Source organism: Rhyacophila brunnea, unplaced genomic scaffold (genome assembly GCF_057557595.1).
Source record: "Rhyacophila brunnea isolate RB1 unplaced genomic scaffold, BYU_Rbru_1.0 scaffold_13, whole genome shotgun sequence".
NCBI lineage: Eukaryota > Metazoa > Arthropoda > Insecta > Trichoptera > Rhyacophilidae > Rhyacophila > Rhyacophila brunnea.
The window spans coordinates 40,246,414-40,270,387 of record NW_028232785.1 but is presented as its reverse complement, the minus strand read 5'-3'; the positions used below and the strand labels follow the sequence as shown (position 1 = coordinate 40,270,387).

At 35.3% G+C, this 23,974-nt stretch overlaps 2 protein-coding genes and 1 long non-coding RNA gene across 8 annotated transcripts; 2 read left to right on the top strand and 1 right to left on the bottom strand.

The window, feature by feature from the left end:
* Positions 1-121: 121 nt before the first annotated feature.
* Positions 122-1,940, bottom strand: LOC147077512 (uncharacterized). Its single transcript, XR_015069472.1, has 4 exons — positions 1,767-1,940; positions 1,166-1,349; positions 577-690; positions 122-355 (listed from the first exon to the last, which is right to left on the bottom strand). It is a non-coding gene; the product is annotated as an uncharacterized LOC147077512 (long non-coding RNA).
* A 4,510-nt stretch (positions 1,941-6,450) lies between these two features.
* On the top strand, positions 6,451-7,917 carry LOC147077511 (uncharacterized). 6 transcript variants are annotated; one of them, XM_085940843.1, is made up of 4 exons: positions 6,451-6,601; positions 7,061-7,178; positions 7,267-7,410; positions 7,646-7,917. In XM_085940843.1, the coding sequence occupies exons 1-4, from the start codon at positions 6,591-6,593 to the stop codon at positions 7,691-7,693; spliced, it is 321 nt and encodes a 106-aa protein (XP_085796969.1). In that variant the 5' UTR covers positions 6,451-6,590; the 3' UTR covers positions 7,694-7,917. The 6 variants fall into 6 exon arrangements, 2 of the variants coding, with proteins under 2 accessions (XP_085796969.1, XP_085796970.1); XM_085940844.1 differs by having other exon boundaries at positions 6,453-6,601; positions 7,061-7,172; XR_015069468.1 differs by having other exon boundaries at positions 6,534-6,680; positions 7,061-7,172.
* Positions 7,918-11,605: 3,688 nt separating this feature from the next.
* Positions 11,606-23,690, top strand: LOC147077510 (uncharacterized). Its single transcript, XM_085941107.1, has 2 exons — positions 11,606-11,750; positions 22,002-23,690. Exon 2 carries the CDS (start codon positions 22,362-22,364, stop codon positions 23,688-23,690), a length of 1,329 nt encoding a protein of 442 aa, XP_085797233.1. The 5' UTR covers positions 11,606-11,750; positions 22,002-22,361.
* Positions 23,691-23,974: the final 284 nt, after the last annotated feature.

The following is a 23,974-nucleotide window of genomic DNA, read 5'->3' as shown; positions in this document are numbered from 1 at the left end:
AGAAAATTTAAAATATATAATTACATAATAATTAAGTGTATGTTATTTTATAATTCAAAGTCTTCAAGTAAATAATAGCAGTGAAAATAATAAAAGACGATTATTTAAATTACTTCATAAATATTATATTCTTCACATACATAAATTGGAACATCTCAGACACAAACCTATTGAAAACATATTCATAATATTATGTAGGTATTATACAAATAATATGGATAGTATTTATGTCGGGTTGAACAGGCAAACAGCTTGTAACTCTTTTGATGCATCAGCTGTAGCGCGTAGTCGAGTCAGGTCCATTTGGATGTGATGAGAAGATGCATGAACGGTCGCATTCTTGAACTCCTTGTTACTAGAAAAAAATGTAAACAAATAATAATAACTCACTTCGTAAGAAAGGTGATCATGGTAAATACTAAGAGAAGAAAAAGCGAGACTTGAAAACGCAAGTACTAAACGATTAAAGAATACGTAAAAACTATTCGCCGGTACGTACGTATTACATTAAATAAAATGCACAAATTAATGATGCAATCGCTAAACCGTAGACATTATAAAAAAGGCCATCTTTACCTATCTTAATGTTTTTGAAATTCCACAGCTTAGTGGCCAAAACCGGCCAATGCCGCCCCTCTGAATTGGATCTGACTAAAGGCTGCCCGGACCATTTTCTTGAACTCCTTGTTACTAGAAAAATATGTAAACAAATAATAATAACTCACTTCGTAAGAAAGTTGATCATGGTAAATACTAAGAGAAGAAAAAGCGAGACTTGAAAACGCAAGTACTAAACGATTAATGAATACGTAAATACTAATCGCCAGTACGTACGTATTACATTAAATTCTTTTTTCTTTTTCTTTCGACCACGTCCGATCTTAATAGGATCATATGGGCCTCCACAGAGTGGAGGTTTGTATTGACAGATTACGAGAAATGGATGTCAGTCATTTGCTCAACCTATTAGGTCCATACCCTGACACACACACAAATTGAAAAACAATATGTGTACTTGCCAGACCCAGGATTCCAACTTGGGACCCATGGCGTTATAGTCCAACGGTTAAGCCTCTCGGCCACCGTGGGCGTTACATTAAATAAAATGTACAAATTAATAATTCTAACGCTAAAACGTAAACATTATAAAAAAGGCCATCTTTACTTATCTTAATGTTTTTGAAATTCCACAGCTTAGTGTTGACCGTTGACGGTGGTTTGCCTAAAAGTTTAAGTTTTCTATTCGCGATTAAACGGATCCATTGCCGTCGTTCATAATCTGCCTTCGGTAGGATGTAACAAGGCACACCCTTCACCTCACAGCCAGGCACCCAACAACTTCGAGGCACCTGGAATTTTTTGAATGACAATAGGATCATCATGTAGGTAACCTATAATTGGTTTGAAGTACACTTTTCATGGACTATTTTTTTATGACATAACATAACGAATAAAAGAGAATGATTACATAATTTATTAACATGCTTCAAACGACAGTTACGTGTGATAACGCAATGAATTTTTTTGGTTTAGTGAACTCTAATGACTCTAATGCTTGATTGAATTCTTAATATTAAGATAACAGTTACTGGCTATCGTTTTTATATCAGGATAAAATTAATGCATATAAGACGATGTTTCGTATTTTTAAGAATAGAATATCAGTCTGGAAGTCTATTGGTTTATATTCGTAAAATTATTACAATAGTCAGTATGCCAAATGGTTTGTCATGTAAGTATAATAAACACAATGCCAAAATACATACCGATATAATATTAATTCAGGGCAGTCGAATACTATAATCACAGATAACTATAATAACACAATTTAATTGATTGTATTGATAAGTAATATGTAGATATCATAAGATTTTTTAGAGCTGAAATAGTGAAAACGTATATCTTTGAGTGAAATGACAGTTTGACGTTTGACAGTTATTTTTAAATAACTTCAGTAGCTAGAGTATGGTATTTGCAAAGACTTCATACTAATCAAATCCGTTAATTTGATTGGCTTTCACTAATCTGAGTATCGTACTAGCAAATCATAGGGATGGGCGAAAATAGAGATGGGCGAACGATTTTTTGTTAATTTACGGCCGTCATACAGCCATCTATGAGCTGTACATGGTACTATAGACTGATCAGCGGGTATAATTTTTGTATGGCTCTTTCGCCCCCCTGGATATCACGCATCGGGAATTTATAGCAATATCACTTTTAATGTAATGGCTTTAGAACAGTGTGTCTAGTGTCAATGTTCGCTATTTTAAAGTCGACAATTGCTCACAACGATCGTCGAATCTGGTTGGGACTTGGGAAATCATCAGCCGGAGTCAATCCACTGCTGGATGAAGGCCTTCCCAAGTTTCCTCCAACTCTCTCGGTCCTGTGTCGTTCGAAGCCACGCATTTCCGCCAAACTTTTAGGGCGACCGTGTGGCCGTTTCGTGCCCATTTGGTACCATTGGATGACGGCAGTCAAGCGGCCGTCCTTTCGTGCATCTACATCGTCCCGCCCATCTCCATTTCGGCTCTTTGGCAACGTCTATTACATCGCGTACACCTGTCTGCTTCCTAACCCATTCGTTTCTCTTACGGTCCTTTCGCATGATTCTCAACATACACCTCTCCATGTCTCGCTGTGCGACTCTTAAGCCGGCGCTCCATTGGCACGCAAGTCAGACAATTTACAGTCTTCGGACTTTTTTTTCGCGTGGAGCACCCCAGGTCTGCGGACTTTTTAATCCGCAGACCAGGCTCGTTGGATTTCAAACATGTTTGATATTTTACTCGCCGAGCCGCTGAAATTCGTACGTTCACCACGCTTTACCGTCACATTATTTATATCTATGCCGACGGACGACAGCGCCATCAACTGTCATTCAAAGTGTTCGGACATCTCACATCGATAACAACAATGGTAGATCTACGAGTGCATTCGAAAAGTTTCTTGGAAGATTTTATTAGTTGTTTTAAAGACAACCCATCGTTGTGGAAGACGACCAGCCCACTATACAAGAATCGTGATGCCAAGTCCTTGGCGTATGCGGAACTTTTGGAGATTTTAATCAAGGTGGAGCCGCAGGCAAGGGTCGACGATGTTAAAAAGAAAATACAGACATTGAGGTCGGGTTACAGAAAGGAGAGAAATAAAGTAAGGACATCATATCGAAGCGGAGCCGGCACAGACGCAGTTTATCTACCCAAACTGTGGTACTATAAAAATTTGGAGTTCTTGAACGACCAAATGGAAGGTACGTAGGAATGCTTTAAAGCTATTTATTATACACGTGCAGATTTTGAAATTGTCGTACCTAGCTCTGAAAGTGACATCGCATTAGATTAGCTACTATTAAGCAATTAAAACATACAGCTATGAATCATTTCTAGTCACAATAAAATTTCTTATTCTTTGCCGAGGTAGGTAATAAATAATAATAATATATAGGTACGAGGGAATGCTTTAAAGCTATTTATTATACACGTGCAGACTATGACATTGTCGTATCTCTGAAAGTGACATCGCATTAGATTAGCTACTATTAAGCAATTAAAACATACAGCTATGAATCATTTCTAGTCACAATAAAATTATTTATTCTTTGCTGAGGTAGGTAAGAAATAATAATATATAGGTACGATCATGGCGGTGGAAGCGCGGCTTATTGAGTCGTGGTCGGGTCCCAGGTTCAAATCCTGGGTCTGACAAGTACACATTGAATTTCAATTTGTGTATGAGTCAGAGTATGGACCTAATATGTTGAGCAAGTGGCTGACATCCATTTCTCGTAAAAACAAAATCTGTCAATACAAACCTCCACTCCGTGGAGGTCCATATTATGATCGGACATGGTCGAAAGAAGAAGAAAAGAAATGATCATAAAATCAAAAATCGCTCGAGTTAGGTTCCTTCAGAGACAATCAATAAATCGTCAATCATCAATCAAAACTAATGGTACAGTTTGGTTATGAGGAATACAGCGGAAAACACATTTTGAAAATACCCGATATACTGGATTACACCAATTATACCAATATCAATATTAACCGTATGAAGGAATGGGTACTTAGGGGAGAGATAATAAAAAACAAGTTTGAGTATTATGTTGTATTTTAACAATTTACATTTTGTTTTACAGAATCGAGCTCAATATCCAGCATGGTGGACGATTTGGAAAACATGTCTCCTGATGAGAGTTACTCCAACTCGTTAAACAACGAATATTGTATTGAGGTAAAACATTTTAACTAAATTGTTACATTGGTTTAATTTATCTATTGCTTATCATACTTTCTTGCCATGTGACAGCCCCGATAGTATTAAAATATTTTTTTGGTGCAGGTATTTTTAATCTGCCTTCGTCTAAACGTTTGAAAAAATCAGATTTTCTCAGTACGCCTCCATCAGAAATACGTCCATTTGTTCCAACATCAACATAAATAAATTCATAATTAGCATTTGCAATCGCCATCAAAACAATGCTGTGGAAATGTTTGTAATTATAAAAGTGGGAGCCGGCGCCTGCAGGTGGCACGATTGCAATGTGTTTCCCATCAACTGCGCCCAGGCAATTTGGAAATTGCCATTTACTATTAAATTCTTCTGCAATCGTCTCCATTTCTTCGTGCGTATCAGGGAACTGCAACAAAAAATAATCAACATTTTATTTACAGATAGAATATTCGCCTTCAACATCCACGTTGTCGACTACTCCAAGGTCGAATCTCAATAGAGCACCAGAACCCCCATCGTTCAAACGAAAAAAATCGAATGATAGCGCCAACAAAGTGTTAGAATTAATCACCGACAAACTAAGCAAGACTGAAGATGAATTTGATGTTTTTGGCAAAATGATGGCCATGAAACTACGATCGATGTCACAGGGACAAAGATTGCTGGCCGAGAAGCTGATGCATGAAGTTGCCTTTATGGGACAAAGTGACAAAATAATGCCAGCAACTACTGTTCATACTCAACCAGTTTATCGTATATTAAGCAAAAATGTACAAAAGCCGGTATAATAAATTAATGTTTTTTGTATGAATAAATATCTTGTAAAAATATTTGTTTTTTTGTTTGTTTTTATGCCTATAAACCTTAGCTTAAGCGATACAACAAATGGTAAGTATTTGAGCTATGTTAGCAAACCTATATTATTATGTGGCCTCATTTAGAAATCAAATTCCATGCTTGCTTTTCGAAGAATATGACTAGTATTACAATACATTCAACAGGAATAATTAAGCAGCTTGCTTACAGCCTATATGGAGAGTCCTGGCTAGGTACAGCATTCTAATGGTCTATTGAATATTTAGCATGTCAACGATGGCCTTATTTGTGACTATATATATACCTATCTCAAATGCATATTGTCTGCCATTCTTATGATGTTGCCGTCTATGATTTATATAGGTAAAACAATCCACTAAACGTTCACTTTATAAGACCAACCAATGTCTACTTGTTAATGATATATTTGTAAATTTGCCCAACTTTATTAGATGACGTATAATATAATACACACCTTGAAATATTCTCCTTTCAAAACGTCAATGATGACTTGGCAAGTTTCGGGAATTATCTTGCCCAGAGTTTGTCTTCCAATCGCAGTTCTATAATGCAAGTCAGTGAATGTTCCGCCGGCAGCCAAAAATCGCAGGGTTGCACATAATCTATCATGAGGAGAAATAGCTTCCCTCATCATAGTATTTTTTTTTTTAATAAATGGGGAGACCAAATTATACAGTTCTGTGTATACATCCTCCGACATTCGCAAATAATTGCGGAAATCGCTCGGTTGCAAACGCAATTCTCGTATTAAATTTGTGTGGGATAATGTCGTTCGTTTCCTTATCCAATGTTTCACCCAGTATTTGTGTACCCTTTGCTTCGTTATTACATTATCTGCCACCCAATAACCCAAAAAACATAAAACGTCGGTATCATTTAACGCCATCACGATTTAACTGTCAGATATACGTATATTATCTATGCTGTCAAAGTCGACTGTTTTACTCGTCAAATTAATTATATACTCGTTTCGTTGAACGTCTGTTGGCCAGTAGCAGAACGTAGAAAAATCTGAAGACTTAAGCCTCCCCCAAACCAAAGCGAATATTCGCAGCGAATTCGCAACGCCCTCGCTGTCGCTGTCGCTACCGCTTGGATTTGATGCGAATTTCGCGCTTGGCCCCACACCAAAGCGTCAGCGACGCAGCCATAGACTAAATAATTTTATTTACGCGCCAGATTTAAAAATTGTAAATAATATTAATATTTTACGCCAAATATTCTATAATTTTTATGAATTAAATATGAAAAATATACGTACACTATAGCGCTTTCAGAATTGCTACAACTTTTACCCACTTTGCGTAAAGTGTATTTTAATTATCTGAAACAAGGTGGCAGCATTGGATGCAGCCATAGACTAAATACATATACGAATGTCAAAGTGACAGTTGTGTGTTGACAAAATGTACACGTCTTCTGAATGCTTATTACACGCTGAAGATATAATGAGATGGCGTGCGACAAATTACATAGACATTTAATATAACCTTACTTTATGACAGGGCAAGATTGCCATGGCTCATAGGTAAGATAGATTTACTCAGTTTCATAACTGCACATATTATAAATAAGCATTTACCATGAAGGGTTAACAGGATTTGAAGGTAATATGCTATTGAAATAACATGTCTCCGTTATTTGAATTGTAGGTTTTGACTATTTTGCGTTTCTACGCAGAGGGAGCGTACCAAAAACGGGTAGGCCAAGTCTTCTGCGCAATGAGCCAGGCATCAGTAAGCAGATGCATAGGAAACGTGTCCGATGCTATAATAGCAGTGCTTAGTAATACTTACATACAGTCGCCATACAGCGCTGACAGTCTTTAGTGTTGTGTTGATACCCTCTGATCAATTTATACAATATTACAATGTACATGTCATGTAACTAGAGTAACTGCGCATAGACACAACAAGTAAATTACCTACTCAATAAGAATTTAACGGGAATATTATTTTGTGTCGGTAAAAATATTTTTTAATTTCAGACTTCAAGAAAGGGCAGGTTTCCCGAAAATCATTGGGTGCATTAACTGCACCCATGTGCGAATATACCCGTCATACTTGGAGACTTTCAAAAATGAGCGCAGGAAATTTTCTGTAAATGTAAAATTCGTAATAAAATCTATGTTGTTTCTGATACATTCATATTCATTACGTATAATATCATAACATGACATTTATTTTTATGCAGGTATCTGACATGGACATTCTGGCAGTGAGTGCCAGATTTCCTTTGAGTGTTTATGACCAATTCATATTTAATGGATCGTTGGTAAAAACTGAAATGAAACATCTACAGAACGACAAGAATTGGGAATTTTGTTCTATTAGGGAAGTATGTTAAACTTTACTTTACTATGGCAGTACCAGTAACAAATATTTTTGTTTGGTTTATATTCATCCGTATTTTGTATAGGTACTTCAAAGGAATCAAAATTTTGCATAGGTATGAATATGATATTTAATGAAACAGTTTTTTAATTATTTAAATCCTGATTTCTAATATTTTTACAACTTTCAGTCGAAAACATATTCAAATTAACAGACTGTGTATATTGAAATCATTCTAGTGCCACCATAGGCCAGCCAGACTCACTACACGGCTGCCCGCTGTTTGACCAGGGATGTGATTGAGTGTTTTTGGATAATGGACCACACCAGATCGCATAGCTACAGCAACAAGTGCAAGACCAACCGTGGCTATACATACAGTATACATGTATATATTAAATATAATTTATGTATATTTATTTATGGCTTATACACCGAAACAAAATATGTCACTTAACTGTACTTGAATATTTTTGCAGGATCATTCAATAAAAAATACTTGGTTTAGGTTAAGAAAGTTTTAATAATCATTTTTGCACAGAATACAAGAAAAATATTTATATAATTATTAGAATTACAATGAGCTTTAAAAGTAACACGATATTGTAATAAAATGGACAAATATGAAAAAAAATAACAATAAATTGTATATAGATAGGTAGACAGGGTTCAGATGATTCTGGCAGTGCAGGCGACTCATTTAGGTGTCAGTATTGTTACTTTCAAATGACAATAACACCGTTCCAATGTGATTCGGTCGTGCCAGAAGACTCTGTCCTTCCTCTATTTAGTAACCGGGCGTTTTACAACTTTAAATGAAAATTAAGTGGGTATATAGATAGTATATTTTTTCTAGTATAATATTATTTAATTAGGTGACTTTTTATTTCTTTATTACTTGAAATGGTGTTTACATGGTAGATGGATTATAATGGTTTTGAAATATAGTTATTTTTGTTAATTCTACTTTAACTGAGTCATTTACCTTGACAGCTGTTTCGGCACATAAACTCATTTTCGGAACATTCAACAATAATTTGTGATTATAAAAGAGCTACAGGTCACGTAGCAAATTAAATACGCTTAGTTAAATAATAAATACATACCAAATATTTTACAAAATACACCACATACATCCATCGAATATGGTATATAAAATACAGATTCAAGTATCAAATAATTCTTGGATAAATAGATGTTTATGTAAGTATATGTTTTTTTAAATACTTACATGATACTGTGTTGTATAACATTTAAATTTATATTTTTGATTTTGATTTACATACTTAAATGTACCTACATAAATTTGTAATGTACAGTAGGTACTTAATTACATTTTTAACATTAGGAAATTACCATTATTCGATTCTATCCACCCGCCATGTCTATAATCACCCCAACGCTGGATAGAAAGAGACATCACACAAAATTGGCTGTTTGATAATAAATGGTAGTTGAAAAATATTTTAGAGTATGATTATGTCCATAGAAACAGGTTTTAAGTCATTCATATTTGTCCGAATAATGTGTAGCAGAAAAATAGAAATTTTAAAAAGGGTCTATTCAGTATTCACCCCATTCTACGGCAAACATTTTTCTTAATAAAAATAGGTACATCAATAGAGGAATCATAAAATGGACCTTGGCCCTCGCCCACGCCTTATTCATCCTTGTATATTATATTATCACACTTAATGTTTTGGAAAATTCATTAACATTGTGCACAAATGCCACTTTTGTTGATTGACACTTCACTTAGTTGATCTCTTTGTTCACGTGAAGTACAATAAAAGTATGTAGCAGCGAAGAACTAGAGACCGAAAATAGTAGAAGGAGCTAGAAGAGGCTTTCATCTAGCAGTGGAATGACCCCGACTGATGTTGATGATGAAATATTATTTTATTCCTGTTAATGCCGGGGATTTCATTTTTAATTTCTTCTGGTGCTTTGTACCTACGTTGAAAGGTTGAAGATCTTTGCTAAAATTAAATTCATCACAAAGCATTAGTATATCTCCAACATCATTCAGGTAGGTATCCATGATGATAATATAATATTATGTACTTAGAGGAGGTACCTGACCTTTATATTTACATGCACATAAAATTATTAATCTTATTGCCTAATGCAGACCAAGATATACCTACCTACATAATGTTACATGAACAGAAGTTTAAGAACATCTCAATTAAGTTTAAAATGTTTGTAGGTAGGTATACAAATTAATGTGAAACAGAAAACATTGGTTATGTTAGGTAGGTACATGGAACATGTAGATATTATCTTGGTTCGCGGTCGGCACTGGGCAAAACCAGTTTATTAGCTCAATATACCTATACATAATGAAGGAAATATATACCTAGTAGGTATATAGGTACATAATATCGTTTTTGTGATTGAGGTCTCTTGAGATCAAAAAACAAACAACCTAGGTACCTATGTCCTACTGTAAATAACCCGATAGTAAGTAGTATGTAAGGTTTTTGGTCTAAAACCTTACAAAATACCACAATGACGACATGGAGTACCTACTTATCTACCTATATGTATATTATATCTTTAGCTACAATAGAAATGCTATGCTGCATAATGTTAGATGCAAAAAAATAATCTTAAAGACTACCTATCTAACCTAAAAAAATATTATCAACGAATATAAAATGGGTATTTACGTGACCGATACCGAATATGATTGAAGTAGGTATTGTAAATGATACCTAATTATAACATTATTGATATGACTGCTCGAAAGTCGAAACCAAAACGTCAAACGATCGCAATAAGTTAGAACTGTCAGTGCCCTAACAATCAAAGTTATAAAGTTTCTGTTATTAAAGGCTGTGCATGACGCAAATTAATAATATGTATTTTTTAAATATCGGGACCTTAGATTAAAGTTATTTATTTATAATAGCGTATTCATCCTGTCAAAAAACTTTACATACTTTGGTTAGACAAAGATAAAAGATATTATTATGACGACCTTCATACCATTTTCAACAATTTCCCTGCCAATTTCATCCCATATCTTATCTTTCTTTCTCATGTTTTGTAGTCACTGTCAGAGAAATTATAAAGGATTGGATATTTCCGGACCAACTCGATCAGCTGCTCAATGTCTTCGCCATTTTGATTTTACTAATTCCCTTGGCGAAATTGTCCGCCGCGAATAAATTCGCTGTCGACAGAGTTCCCGAAAATCGCAGCGAATATTCGCTGCAAATTCGCACTCAAGACGCAAGGCGGTCGCGCAAGCGTGCTTTGTCCCGTAAGCCAATACGAGCTTGATTGGCGAATAATTCGCTGCGAATATTCGCCGCGAATATTCGCTTTGGTTTGGGGGAGGCTTTATTGTCGTCGGACTTTTGGCTCGCCAATGGAGCGCTGGCATTAGCCTTTGGACATCTCTCGTGTTGAGGGTCCACGTCTCGCAGCCATACGTTAGCACGAGCAGCACACGTCGGTTGAACAATTTGGTGTTATTAACAATAAAGTATATCAATAATATTATAGGTACATATCGATTGAGATATTTTATTTCACCGGATAAAAAATATTATAACGAAATAGGATTTTAATTTTCGATGATGGTATTATCGGATTCGTCTTTTATTATCTATGGTCGCAAACAGCTGGAGCAGTGTTGCTAACTGTACTATAATTAAATTACAATAATATAATTTTGATTCGGCGAAAAATGTAAAATACTATAATTTTACGCCAAATATGCCAAAATACTATAATTTCAAGGGATTAAATCTAGGGGTGCAGGTTATATGAAAGTATGGTGAGGCGGGCTGGTAATCAATTTGTGGCAAAATTTCCACGTTAACATTATATTATATGGGTACGTTATAATGACCAAAGTAAATCCTCTGTGATGCCCTGAATTTTTGTTATCGCGTCGCTATTTCTCGTAAGTTGTCAGCTATTGTTGGCCTGCTTCATTAACTTGTATGAGAAAGCTGATTTCTTACCCCTGTTTTTATTTAATACCTCTATGGAGTCAATCGAAAAATGTTCCTGTCTATAATTATTGTTATCAGAAAAACTATAATTTTTACGCCTTTATACACTATAATCAGCATCGAAAAAGATGGCAGCACTGAGCTGGAGAATAATAATACTATTATTATCACGCCAGCTGTCATTCTGACATCTCGTACACGTATGTTTACAGCTTTTAAAAGAAAAATGGATATAAAACGCGAGCCGGAAAATGACGATTCTAATGTAGACAGAAAACCAAGTCCCGTTTGGTTTGATGTACCATTAAAGGTGTCAAACGGCCCAGATCACCATGCTCATATAAAAGAAGAATTAGCTGATGATACACTTGTGGAGGTAAGTCATATTATAACAATAATTAGTTATATAGTTGAGAATTTACCGATAAAATGTTAAGTACAGTCGAACTCGGTTATTACGATCACGCATATAGCGAGATCTCGGATGTAACTAGGAGACATTCGTTGAGATTTTAGTTTATGATTTTCTCCATACAATTATTCACTTTTATAACGAGCTACTTATCGGTTATACCGAACTAAAATGTGGTCAAACTTTTCCTAAAACTGTTCATGTGTCAATCGTTTAAAAATACTTCGACCCAAAGCAATAAAATCCCACCAGAATCGGATTACGTTTATGACACTAGTTAAGTGTTAACCTAACTAATTGGTGGTTTTCGCCGACAATATTGAAAAAGTATACACGCATATAGTTGAAATTGCATGTTAAAAATCCAAGGTTTGTGAAGTCACTAGGTACCTACCAGCGTTCATTACAATAAACAACTTATTTTGAAGTTTAAGAATGCCATGCTTGTTTCGGAGAAAAATTCTATTTGTGTATTTTTGTTTGAATTGTGACTTTTTGTGTTATGTGACCGCTCATTTAAAAATACCTATATTCTGATATTACGAGTAACGGTTATAACGAGCAAATTCAGTCGGTCCATTGCCCACTGAAGAAGGAAGCCGATACATTACACGACTGGTCCTTCATTTCGCCACTCCCGTCAACAAGTAATGTCCTGTCATTGTCTATAGAGTGCTCATACTGACGCGTCTGTTCATTTGTCGGAGTATTCTTAGTTTTAGATTATTTTAACGTATCTTGGAAACCTTGGAGTTCATCTGATTTAGTTGTTCTGTGTTATTAATAATTGGAAGTGACGATCAAACTACATAAACTTCTGTGTATAATAATTTATCATAATACACTAGCACGTTTGTCAATGTGACAGTCGATTCTAAACGATAATAACTTATAACTTGTTTATACTCTTCAGTCATTATAGAATACCAAACTCTGCTTGCAAGTACGTTATAAATAAATAGTATGGCAGTGGACCACTCGTTGCTTGTGCAAAAAGTTATGCTCAGGCTTTATTATTCTAAAGATAGTGGTGGGTATACCCAACGCGCATGTGGGAATCAGTCAGCTGTATACAAACGCAAGGTACCCAGCATAACATGTGGTTATTTTTAAAATCCATAGTGAAGCAATTCATGTATTAATTTTATTCGTATTTATTAATTGTCAATAATTATCTATATACTCATATATATATATATATATATATATATATATATATATATATTATTAAGTATTGAAGTTATACTTCTTTTAAAGCGTTTGGTAGAGAGTGAAATTGAGAGCTGCGCGCGCACACCGACTCCGACCCATCTAACAAAAATTTCCAATCTTGGGACCCACCTCTTAGCTGTCTTCCCTAGTGGCGAGTCGTGGAACTATTTAATGCTGTCTTATTTGTTCTAATTGATTGTTACCAATATGAATGAAAAACTGTTGAAATAAGAAATACAACTTAAATAAAGAAAATATATTACTTAAATACCTACACCTGCAAGGTTTTTTTACAAAAGTTATTTCAATGGGAAAGGATGTATTTGTTTCTTATTTTCTTCATTACAGTTTTAGCATCAACTTCAACTTTAGTTACTTTTAATCGCAGTGAGTTTGATATATCCAATTTATTTCGGCATTAGTTTTAATCTTAACCATAGCCGAAAATCCGACCTCACATAGATATGTGGTAGTAAAGAGGAGGAGGACTTTCATAGCTTCATCGAACAGGCAAGGATAATTATCAGCAACTGAGAGCCAGAATTTCGTTAACTGTTTACGATTGAGACTACTTTCAGTAACGTATCTTCTGATAAATCAATGAGTTCTTCACTTGCTTTTGTTGACATACTAGTTGGTAAGTCGTCTTGAAATGGGTTACAAATCCAACGCAACGAATCAAACTTTTTCATCTCTTCCCCAAAATAGTCGTCAAAGTTATTTATAAACAGCGATAAATGACTGGAAATTTCAGACAGTGCGTTCATCTTAGGCTGCACTTGGTTTTCAATAATAAAAGTATTATTTTTTATATTTCATGTATACAGTGGCGAGGGCCCACTCAATATTTGCTCGCGACCCATAGTTTGGGAAACCATGCATTAGTCGGTTCCACAATACATAATTGTCGGGCGGAGAGTAAAGGTTAGGTAGGTAATTTTAAGTGACGTGTAAGTAAAATCAAAGCCATTGAAAGTCGACATGCGCATCAATTCTATACAAAAGACTGCTTTCGGCCGCTATGGCAGTTATCTAGGGCAGGCTTGTATCGAACCATTAGCACTTATTGTAACAATTACTATAAGTTAGCCGTCTAAACTGTCTATCTCGCTCTAAAATTTACCACATCCAAAAGAGGTGCTGTTGAAACATAGCACTTATTGTAACAATAAATTATTACTACTAATTTATTGTAATTGTTACAATGACACGCTAGATTTAAAATAACCATGCTGAATTGTTGAAATGAGCGTCTGGAAACATGTAGGTATGCAGTTCACCGTATCACACTTAATCGTGAAATGCCCTATCGGAAATAATATATGGCCGTATATTAAAAACCGTCCAACCTCTTTGGGTTGTATAGTACTGAGATAAAATTCCTGTCTAAATAAAACACGGTTCTTGTCGGTTTGCACTTTACAGTAAGCCAGCAGCAAACAAAATTTGAATATTGCCTATATACTGGATTATTACAGCGTTTTTATTAGCTCGTATTCTTATATGTCTGGTGGTTGTTTATCCAGTAAAAATCTTGTAATCGATTTTTAACTAACTTCCCGACTAGCTAGACATTTGAAACTTTTAGAATATATCAGAACACGATGCCAATGCATTTAAGCCAAGTAGAATTGAATTCATTTTCATTTAATTCTGTTTTGTATAAAAAGTTATTTCGGAAGAAATCCGTAATCCAATCCACTATTATTGGTTTCTAAGTGGGTGGTCCTAGCAACCAAATTATTAATATATACGTGCGTTTTATATATTTGTTTGTTTGTTTTTTATTTACTTCATATCAAGTACAAGTTTGAGCATATTGAGCATAATAATCGGACAGAAAATTTAAAAACGTTGTATATATAAAGTTCTTTTTATCTTGTAATTATTCGTTAGTTTAGATTAGGTTTTTATTCTTGAATTCGTGAATTATGCCAAAATCGGCTATGAAAATTGAATTAATGTTCATATTGAATCTAATAAAATTGTAGACCGTATAGTGTACGGTCGTCTCTTTCCGATAAGAATGCTCACGGCGAACTGTACCACGGTGAAATGTTTCACGTACAATTTACATGCAACTGTTGAAATGTACTTCGTTACTGAACATACATATTTTTGAAAAACACTTTTTGAGAAAATATATTATAACCAATAGAAAAAATCTTTTTGACAAAAGTAAGCCACCCCGGCAGGGGATCGAACCCTGCATCTTCGGAGTTTACGTCCCATACCCGCATTACCTATATGCTACGCAGTGCTAATTGTCGCAATTAGTACATACTAATTGCGACAATTTTTAACCATTGGCTACTTTTAATATCCACTTATCAGCGCTCTTTTAAATCAAGCTACTTTGGCAATTGATTTTTGTTTATTAAATCAAAGTAGATACCTATTACTTCAATTACTAACCGACGTCGTGGATTTCTCCATTATTTTTTATGATGTAACTTACTTGCACTTGCTAATAATTTACTGTTTCTTAGATTCTTAGTTTCTATGATTTAAGAATGTACCATTCTAATTATTGAACATGCATAATTTTGAAAAACACTTTCTGAGAAAATATATTATAACCAATAGAAAAAATCTTTTTGAAAAAAGTAAGCCACCCCGGCAGGGAATCGAACCCTGCATCTCCCGGGCTTACGTCCCATCCGTGCATTACCTATATACTACGCAGTGACATACTAATCGACATTTTAACTATTGGCCACTTTTAATACCCACTCATCAGCGCTCTTCTAACATTATTGTCGGTGTAATTTTGCATGACGATAATATGAGGCGTCTAATTACAAAAAGCGACAAGTCCACAATTCAATATTTTCGGGAATTTACGTTTTTATGTTTCAAGCTTCAATTATTTGTTTTAATGTGAGATTATTTTTCCGTTGTATTCTATGTCGAAATTAGAACCAAATGGCAATTTCTTTCAGCCGATAGACTCTTGAATGTAATAAATATAGGCAAAATAAAATTGGACGTAGCGCTATTTGTAGATCACTTTTTAATTTACTCCGCATAAGGCACATATTTCCGTGGCACTGTCATGGGTTTACCAGATGCTACAGCATGGGAGACGCCTTTTTCAATATTGAACGTTCCCTTATTGGTTGACTTAAACACGCGCGAAATCAACCAAGCTTTAAATAATATGAAACACGGACTTGGCGCTTTTTGTAATAAATCGTTACTTGAAATTTTTTTTTTCGTAGGGTTATGTCGCTATTAGGAATTTATAGATCAATACATATTGTGAAAAATTATACAAAGAATACGTGCGTATTTTTTTTCTCGATTTTGACAAAATGTGGACTTATCGCTTTTTGGAATTAGACGCCTCATATGTAATAAAATGTTCCTATATTATAATATATTTTATAGTCAGGCAATTCAAGACCCATTTCACTAAATAAAGCAACTCCTAACATTGGGTAGGTACCTAATTTATGTTTTCTTACAGAATAGCACGTTAGATATCTCAAAAATAAAAACTGAATGGAACTCAAATGGAAATGTTCCTGAAGATGGCATGCTTCCATTTAAATATGAGGAACCAATAGCTGGATGTTCCTATTCTCAATGTGGGCCAGGGCCAGTCAGTGAGGTAAACATTTTATTTTTTATTTCTATTATCTTCACATTTTTTGTTGTTGACAGGAATTGATACAGGACATTGATAGGAATATGCTTCCACCAATCATGGCCCCCAAAAGGGGGGCTGACGGAGTCCTAGCCTGGGGGCCCGGCGATGCGAGTTGACCAGATAAGTGAGATAAACTCACTAATTTGCTTCACTAGTAAAAAAGTCGCCCGTGGCGCTATTTTCCTTCAATAATATCATTAAATAAAATTATATGGTTGTACGATACAATTTTTATATGTGTATTAATACTCGACAACTCCATAATTCAAATGGAAATATAATAATATACAATAAAACACAAAATATAAACACTAATTTTACCGCGTAAACCATTTGGAAAACGCTACTGTAGAGCATCACACTGCCTTTATCCTAAGGAATAGGTAGGGGGGGCCGACAAAGATCCTAGCCTGGGGGCAAACTTCAGGATATGGGGGCCATGTCACCAATAATAGATATTAGATCATTAGAAAAAAAGCATAGAATATTTTGTTTCAACTTATTTTTTTAAAGCTTGACATTTACCATTTTTTTAGAAAATGTCCGATTGTAATAAAATCATATGGGACTTCACAGAGTAGACGTTTGTATTGATTTTTTTTTACGGGAAATGGATGTCAGCCACTTGCTCAACCTATAAGGCCCATACTTTGACTCAAACACAAATTGAAAAACAATATGTGTATTTGTCAGACCCAAGATTCGGACGTGGGACCCAAGACGCTATAGGCCGACGCTTATGTACTTATCTTGTGTACTTATCATGGTCTCCACATCCTGAAGCGGGCCCGCAGGCTAGAATCTTTGCAGCCCCCCCCTAAGTATCGCTAAGGATAAAAGCACTGTGATGCTCTACAGTAGCGTTTTTCAAATGGAGTTCGTGGTAAAATTAATGTGTATATTTAGTGTTTTTGTTGTTGTAATACATCCATTTGAATTATAGAATAGTCGAGTAGCGATACACAATTAAAAATGGTATCGTACAAGCACATACTTTTAAATAATGACACCATTGAAGAAAATAGCCCGCAGTTGACTTTTTTGACTGTTAGAGCAAATTTGTTATGTGTGTTTATATCACTTATCTGGTCGACTCGCCACGCCGGGGCCACGAGTTCAGGCCCTCGGGTTAGAGCCCTGTCAGCCCCCCTTTGTGAGGACCATGGTACTTATATTAGTGATATATCTCTTTAGTTAATTCCATTTATTTTCCGTTAATTGCCATTGTTTTCCCAGTATTGACGATTTTGTAGTAATATTATTGATTATTATCAAATGATCTGTTATTAGGAGTTGACGATTTTAGTTAGGGAATTTTTACAAACACTTCAACCGTTCATAATTTGTTTGTTATATTTTTTATTGTGATTCTTGAGTTAAAAGGTAGGTGATAAAATTTTTACCTACTTTATTGTGAGGTAAGGGAGGAGTGGTGAAGATGAGTAGAAGGATTTGTGCGTGACAAAGTAGTCCCAGTTTATTTCCCTTAACCATCAAAAAGATACAATCGTTAATACAGATTAGTACAATGAGATTAATGAAATTTACAATTAATAATTACGGAGATTGTGTTGCGGGAAAGATTACTAAACGTTGAATCGTAGAGGCGTCTAGAAAGTTGAACGGCGTTAATACGTATGTGTTATCGATGTCTCGCTTCCTTGAGTTTGTCATGTTATACATGCCACACTGAGGCAATTCGAGGTTTTTACGCGGGCATTACCAAAATGGGCCTGAACAAGGTGGCGGCGAGCGAAAGGAAGTGAGACTTGGTTTTTTGTGATTGGCGTATCAAGCGAAGTTAATTAAAACGTGATTAAGAAGAAGACAGTTTTTTTGTGGGGCTTACGTGGTGAACTACGATAGAGGACAGACGTGCCCGGGTCGGTTCGCAAATTGCAACCGTTCGACCATGGCGGAACGTCGATTGAGTGCTATGTACACTAAATATCACTGGCGATTACTTCGGTCCACCGATTTAACAATGGAAAAACCGTACGCCGTATCGTTCCATTTTTAATTCCATTATGTATTAAAGCCCTTCCGCAAGATTGCCGGGGCCTCATGTTTTTCTCCAGATAGTGTTTGATCCACTCTTAAATTCTTTTGTTACGCCTGTGAAATACAGCTGTCAACACATTTTAAACGTCACAATATAGGGGAGAGCAGGTAGGATTCGTACACTTTTTACTCTGAGCCGTATAAAAACAAAACTGTAAGATATTTTAAAATATCTTCAATTCTGCCATATATCCAATATATTTGGCTTTAATAATAGTGAAGTGTAGTTAAGAGACAAATCAGCATGGCGAAGCTACGGTAACTTTTCTGAAAAATGGAAAACGTACGAAACTACCCCACACGTGGGGTAGCTTCGTACATAGTGTGGGGCACATTCGTACATAATGGGAAACCTTCGTACAGTCAAAGAAAATGCTATTTATTCAATGTAATATAATCATGTATTGAGATCAAAGCTAACACAGAGTCAGCCTTCATGTAATAATAATTAACAGTTTTTGTTTTTAAAGTGCTTATAACTACTTAGTCATAAAAACATAACACTTTTATTTATTTTTTTGTTAATAAAGGAACGAATAAATCAACATTATAAAATTTACCATTAGAGTAATAGGACTTAATCTTATGTATTTAATAGTTGTACTATCCAACATTATACATAGATAGGTCTTTTTCGAAGCTAAATATTATCCGGGCTGTTCTTGCTGTAAAAGCACAAAAACAAATACCACATCTGATATGTAAACTGTGCCTTCATCTTTGGTAGTGGGAAAGACAAATTTCCAGGTATGAGGCTTCTTCCTCAAAAATGAAACTTTGTATTCAACGGGACTATATTTTTTAAGCACCTGCCCAAGATAATATAAAACGGTCTTTGTTTTCTTGAACTCTACTATCATAAAGCGTTCTTCTTTGATGTTCTCTGACGTAACTGGAGTTTCATTCTCAGTATCCGATCCTTCAGACATCTCTTCGATGGGAGAACAAGAACTTTCTCTTAAACTCATATTAGCCTCATCCTCACAATCAGTTTCATCCTGACTATCAGTCTTTACAGTTTTATTTTGCCTCTTTGGTTTAGTAGTCCCTGAAGTTTTCTTCTGTCTCTTTGTCTTGGTTCTTGTATCTGACAGTAAATGTAATGCTCGCTTTATCTCCTTAGCCCTTTGTTTCTTCTCTTGCTCTTGCTTCTTCAACTTTTTTGCTTTTTCTATTTCTTTTAGTCTATTTTTTTCAGGGGTATCTGCATATATTCTCGATTTTCCTGGTATTTTTCCTTTCTTCGACTTTTTTAACGCATTTCTGTCCACTTTGGGATAGGGCCGGATAATTTCTGAAGTTATTAATCCTACAGTTGATGAAGATGCAGTCGCAGTTGTAGGTGATAGCAAGGAGGGTGATACTGGCGCTGAGCTCCATGGAAGATCTTGTTGAGTAATCTCTGTTTCTGCAAGTAGAGTTTCTGGCACATTGGCATCTTGGCCCGCTGTAGAAGTTGATTGTCCACCTTACGTGGATTCTAACGACTGCATCTGGCATCATTGCATTTCATCAACGTCTCCTGTTCTTGTCCCCTTTTTCACATATATTCGCGGCATGGTTCTGTAACAATAATATTTTTGGTGAACAATCTTTCTACTGCCACGCAGTTAGGAATGGGGAGCATTCGTACAGTACGAATCTACCCCACTCATAACTGCACGAAGGTACCCCAAACCGAGAAATCAACAAAATAATTTAAAATAAAAATAACCGCTATAGTTAGCCTAAAATGACTATTTACATATTAAACGAAGTTATCACTTCATAAACTATACTAAGTCACTTATAACATTCGTGCAAAACTTATAACAGTTAAGCGTGTTCAAAAGTGAATACAAAAAATACTTACGTAGAGCGAAAACACGTATCGGCGTGCTCCGTCGAAGCGGTTGGCCGCACTGATGCCCTGCCCCGCGGTTACACTATGCGTATGAGCGGGAGTCACACACACAAACGCGAGCACGCCAATGAATTGGATAGTGAAGATATCGCCACTGTACGAATGCTCCCTGTGTACGAATCCTACCTGCTCTCCCCTAACCTCTTTGTTGAACGTAAACTAACTTTTATTTGCTCCTACTTTCCTATATATAATTACTTCAGATTTTGGAGTTGGCGCACACCTTACTTACTATATCTTTTGCTTCTTAGTTATGGTCCACACAGGGTATGAATTCCGCCGGAGGATGGAGATCTCAGGGTTCGTGGTACTCGAAAAACCTCATGGCCCGAGTTATTAGTCTCTTATATGTGCTAGCCGGCATTTATTTTTATACCTTACCTTATTAAATTCTTTATTATCCAGCTCACAATCATTATGTGACAGGTTTTATAGTGAATTGAGACAAAGGAAACGTAAAGTTGGCTTGGGATGAATGACCTATGGTGGGTTCATGCCCTGTAAACCATTTCGTAGAATTCTGTCTCTGTTTGGATTATGACACAACGTTATCAATTAATTTATAATGTATTTCTTGTTACAATGTTGCGCTATCGCATTTTTGCATGCTTGCTCTAAATTTCTTCGCAATAACGATTGGCTTGAAATTGATGCGTCGACATTCCATACATTCTTATGAATGGTGAATTTAGCAAGAAATATAATTTACATGTTTTTGTGAGGCGGTTTCTCAACCGGGTTCACTGACCGCAGAATATATCATTGACAATTGGTTTGAGATTGATTTGAAAGACACTTAATATTAGTTTTACAACGTAACATAATTTTAGAGTATTAAAACAAGCTTAAGATGCTTACTAAAAAGGTACACTCTGTCTGGAAATCCTTGTCACTCCTACAATTGTATTAATTTATTTCTTAGTGTATTGTATTCTTTGTCAGTGTGTATTTACCTTTGGGTGAGTGCGCATAGTGCTTGAAGATGCCCAAAGGCGAAATCTGGGTCGTAAAAAACGTTACTTTATTTAAGTCAACAGATCATCATCATCATAATTATCATCAGCATGAATCTATCTAATGGAGGCCTCTCCAAGCAGATTCCACTTCTCTTATTCCTGTGAATTGCGTTGACACATGCCTACTACCGCAGAACTTTATCATTTCATCGCCTTTAGGTCTGCCTTGCGTGCGCATTGTACCTCATGGATACCACTGGACGACTAAATTTGTCCAACGATCGTCTGTTCTTCGAGCTATGTGTCCAGCCCATTTCTATTTGAATTTTTTTGCAAACTCTATTATATTGCAAACATTTTTCTGTTTCGTTATCCAACATATATTAAATCTAAATGTTTTTCTTAAAAATATATTTTTTGTCTTAATTTAGGTATGTTCCAGAGTTCATCTAAACATTCAAGATATTCCTCTGACTTGCACGGATTCCAGTAAGGTTACTGATGAAGAATATCCATTAAAAGACGTAAAATTGTCAACAGATGAATTCGTCGGCTCCAAGATAAAGAATGTAGATATAATCATACACGAAAAAGACATCAAACAAGAAATAGTTTTATTTAATTCACCAAAGGTGGTTAAAATTGTTTTAACAAAAGTTAGAAGTTTTCCACGTAATTTTATTTGTAATATTTGTGATAAAGTGTTTGGTTCTATCTATGCTCAAAGTCGTCATAAAAATATTCATAATCGCTTTGTTGCTGATAACAGTAAAAGTCAATCGATCAAAGACATGAAACAATCAAATATAATTGAAATTGAAAAAAATCGTTATAAATGCGACATATGTTCATATAAATGTTCACAAATCGGTCGTCTAAAAACGCATATGATGACACATACTGGTGAAAAACCATACAGTAGCGACGTGTGTTCATATAGATGTTCGCATTCTAGTAACCTCAAAAAACATAAAATGAAACACACTGGTGAAAGGCCATATAAATGTGACGTTTGTGCATATACGTGTAGGACATTGAAAGATTTAAATGATCATAAAATGACACATACTGGTGAAAGACCTTTTAAATGCAGTATTTGTTCATTTACATCTATAACAGCTCAGTATCTGAAAAAGCATCAAAGGAAACACACTGGTGAAAAACCATATAAATGCGACTTGTGTTCATTTACATTTTCGCAGATCAGTAATCTTAAAATTCATAAAATGAGACATATTGGATTAAAACCATATGCATGCGATGTTTGTTCGTATAGTTGCACAACGGTGAATGACTTAAAAAAACATAAAATGATACATGGTGGCGAGAAACCTTACAATTGCGACATTTGTTCTTATAAATGCTCGCAACGGGGGAATCTGAAACTTCATAAAATGAAACATTCTGGTGAAAAACCGTATAGTTGCGACGTATGTTCATTTAAATGCTCGCAGTCCAGTGGTCTCAAAATTCACAAAATGAGACATTCCGGCGAAAAACCATACAATTGTCATATATGCGCTTATGCGTGTGTAAGCTTGAAAGAATTGAATGATCATAAAATGACTCATACCGGTGAACGTCCATTTAAATGCGACATTTGTCAATATACATCTATAAGAGCTCAAAATTTGAAAACACATAAAATGAATCATATCAATGAAAAACCTTTTAAATGTGAGGTTTGCTCATATAAATGCACGTCACTCGGTAATCTAAAACTGCATACAATGAGACACACCGGAGAAAAACCAAATAAATGCGACTTGTGCGATTATTCATGCATAAGATCAAAAGATTTAAAAGAACATAGAATGATACACACTGGCGAAAGACCATTTGAGTGCGACGTATGTTCATTCACATCGATAACGGCAAAGCACTTAAAGAAACACAAAATGAAACATAATGGAGAAAAACCGTTGAAATGCGATATTTGTGCTTATTCGTGCATAATGTTGAATGACTTAACAAAACATAAAAATAAACATACTGGCAAAGCAGCTTATAAATGCGATGTATGTAATTGTACCTTCATAAAGTTGAAAGATTTTAAAAAACATAAAAATACACATTCTGGTGACCATTTTAAGTCGATGATTGACACACATAACGCATAATATAAAATTATACATGTTTGATAATAAGAATAGATAAATCTATATATGTAATCTATATATGAGATCTTAACCCAGGTCTGAGACTGCGTATGGTACGTTGTTATGTTCTCTCAATTCTTTTGTATGGTATGGAAGTATAGACGCTAAACCAAGAGATGTCACGGAGACTTGAAGTTTTCGAGATGTGGCTGTATAGACGCATCCTCAAAATTCCTTGGACTGACCGGGTGACAAATGTCGAATTTCTCAATCGAATGGGGAAGAACCGAGAAGTTCTACGTAGT